The sequence below is a fragment of the Cicer arietinum genome, chromosome 2, assembly GCF_000331145.2.
Source record: "Cicer arietinum cultivar CDC Frontier isolate Library 1 chromosome 2, Cicar.CDCFrontier_v2.0, whole genome shotgun sequence".
Taxonomy (NCBI): domain Eukaryota; kingdom Viridiplantae; phylum Streptophyta; class Magnoliopsida; order Fabales; family Fabaceae; genus Cicer; species Cicer arietinum.
In genome coordinates, this window is record NC_021161.2 from 27,344,320 (window position 1) to 27,345,898 (window position 1,579).

General features: G+C 34.6%; 1 protein-coding gene across 1 annotated transcript; it reads left to right on the forward strand.

The window, feature by feature from the left end:
• Window positions 1-749: 749 nt before the first annotated feature.
• Window positions 750-1,202, forward strand: LOC105851232 (uncharacterized). The gene has a single exon (XM_012711850.1). The coding sequence runs from the start codon at window positions 750-752 to the stop codon at window positions 1,200-1,202; it is 453 nt and encodes a 150-aa protein (XP_012567304.1).
• The last annotated feature ends 377 nt before the right edge of the window (window positions 1,203-1,579 follow it).

A 1,579-nucleotide genomic window follows, 5' to 3' on the forward strand; every position in this document is an offset into this window, starting at 1 on the left:
TTACTTTTAAAAGCCTATTACATCGCTTTTTAAAAAAGCGTTATAAAAGACCTCCTTATTTTATTTTTTAAAAGCCTATTACAGCGCTTTTTTAAAGAGCGCTGTAAAAGACCTCCTTATTTTATTTTTTGAAAGTCTATTACAGCGCTTTTTTACAGACTTTTTAAAGCGCTTGTCCAAAAGCGCTGTAAAAGACCTCCTTATTTTTTTTTTAAAAACCTTTTTACAGCGCTTTTCCTAAAAGCGCTCTAATAGGTCCTTTAATTATGTGAAATCAAAGTCTTTTACGGCGCTTTTTTTACAGCGCTTGTCAAAAAAGCGCTGTTGTATCCTCCGTTATTTTTAAAATATCATACAACAGCGCTTGTATTTAATAAGCGCTATAAAATATCATTTTTGGCGTAGTGGTTTTTTTTTATTTTAAATAACACTTTGTTTTAAAAAATCGGGTGTTACACCTGACGTTTGACCGGTTTTTGTGAGTATCTGGAAGGAACTTGTACGACAGATTCTTGGAAATAGTTGATCTTGCTCATGTTTCCTCTTTACCGTGGTGCATCGTTGGAGATTTCTATAACAATTTATCACTATGTGAGAAAAATCGAAGAGTTGCAGGAGCTAGATGGTTGATTAATGGCTTCAGATAGGCAGTAATGGAGGCGGGTCTAACAAATATTCATCTGGAATGATACTCCTTGGTTAAAATTTTGGGAACCGATCATGTTGTAGAAGTGCGTTTGGATAGAGCCATGGCAAATGATGCATGGTTCCAACTGTTTCCACATCCCAAGGTGGAGAACTTAGTTGCACCTGCTTCAAATAATTATCCTATCTGTTTGTATCATGAACCCGCACATAATGTTATGACTCCTCGCCGTCACCGTCACTTTAAATTTGAGAATGTATGGTTGATAGAGCCTAAAGTTGAAGAACTCATTCAAACATCTTGGCTAGTTGGGCGCGATATTAGTATACTATCTAAGCTAAATAACTGTGATGTGAACATTATGCATTGGAACAAGACGAATGGAGATAAAAGAAGAAAAGAGATTGAGAAATGTAAACAAAAGCTTGCTAGAACCCGGACACTAGCTAGTTCAGAAAATTTAAATTATTTTTTAGCTCTTCGAAAACGTTTGGTTTATCTTTTGGTGCAGGATGAAATCTTTTGGAGCCAACGTGCAAAATCGTTTTGGTTATAAGTGTTAGATAATATTATTATATATTAGTAGTAATGGTATTTTAGACAATTCTATTCTTTTATATATATACTCATTGTAACCCTATTAACTTAAGTTTGGTTCATTCTATTTTATGAAACCCTAGAGTGGTTGTTTTTCTTCTTCCCCTTTTCATTGTTAACATGGTATCAAAGAGTTTTGGTTGATTTTGGGATCTACTATAAAGAAGAGAGAGACAATTTTGATAGGAGAGACAACCACCAAAAGAGAAAAGAGAAGAGTAACCCTATTCCCGATTTTGTTAAATCAATCTCACAAAAACATCGATTGCGCATTTGTTAACTGTTGGATCGGGCTGATTTTTGGACAGCAGATTCGAAACATTCAGGTCTTCATCT

Excerpts from the sequence above, each read along its gene's own strand:
- LOC105851232 (XM_012711850.1), top strand. The coding sequence starts at position 750 with ATGGCAAATGATGCATGGTTCCAACTGTTTCCACATCCCAAGGTGGAG.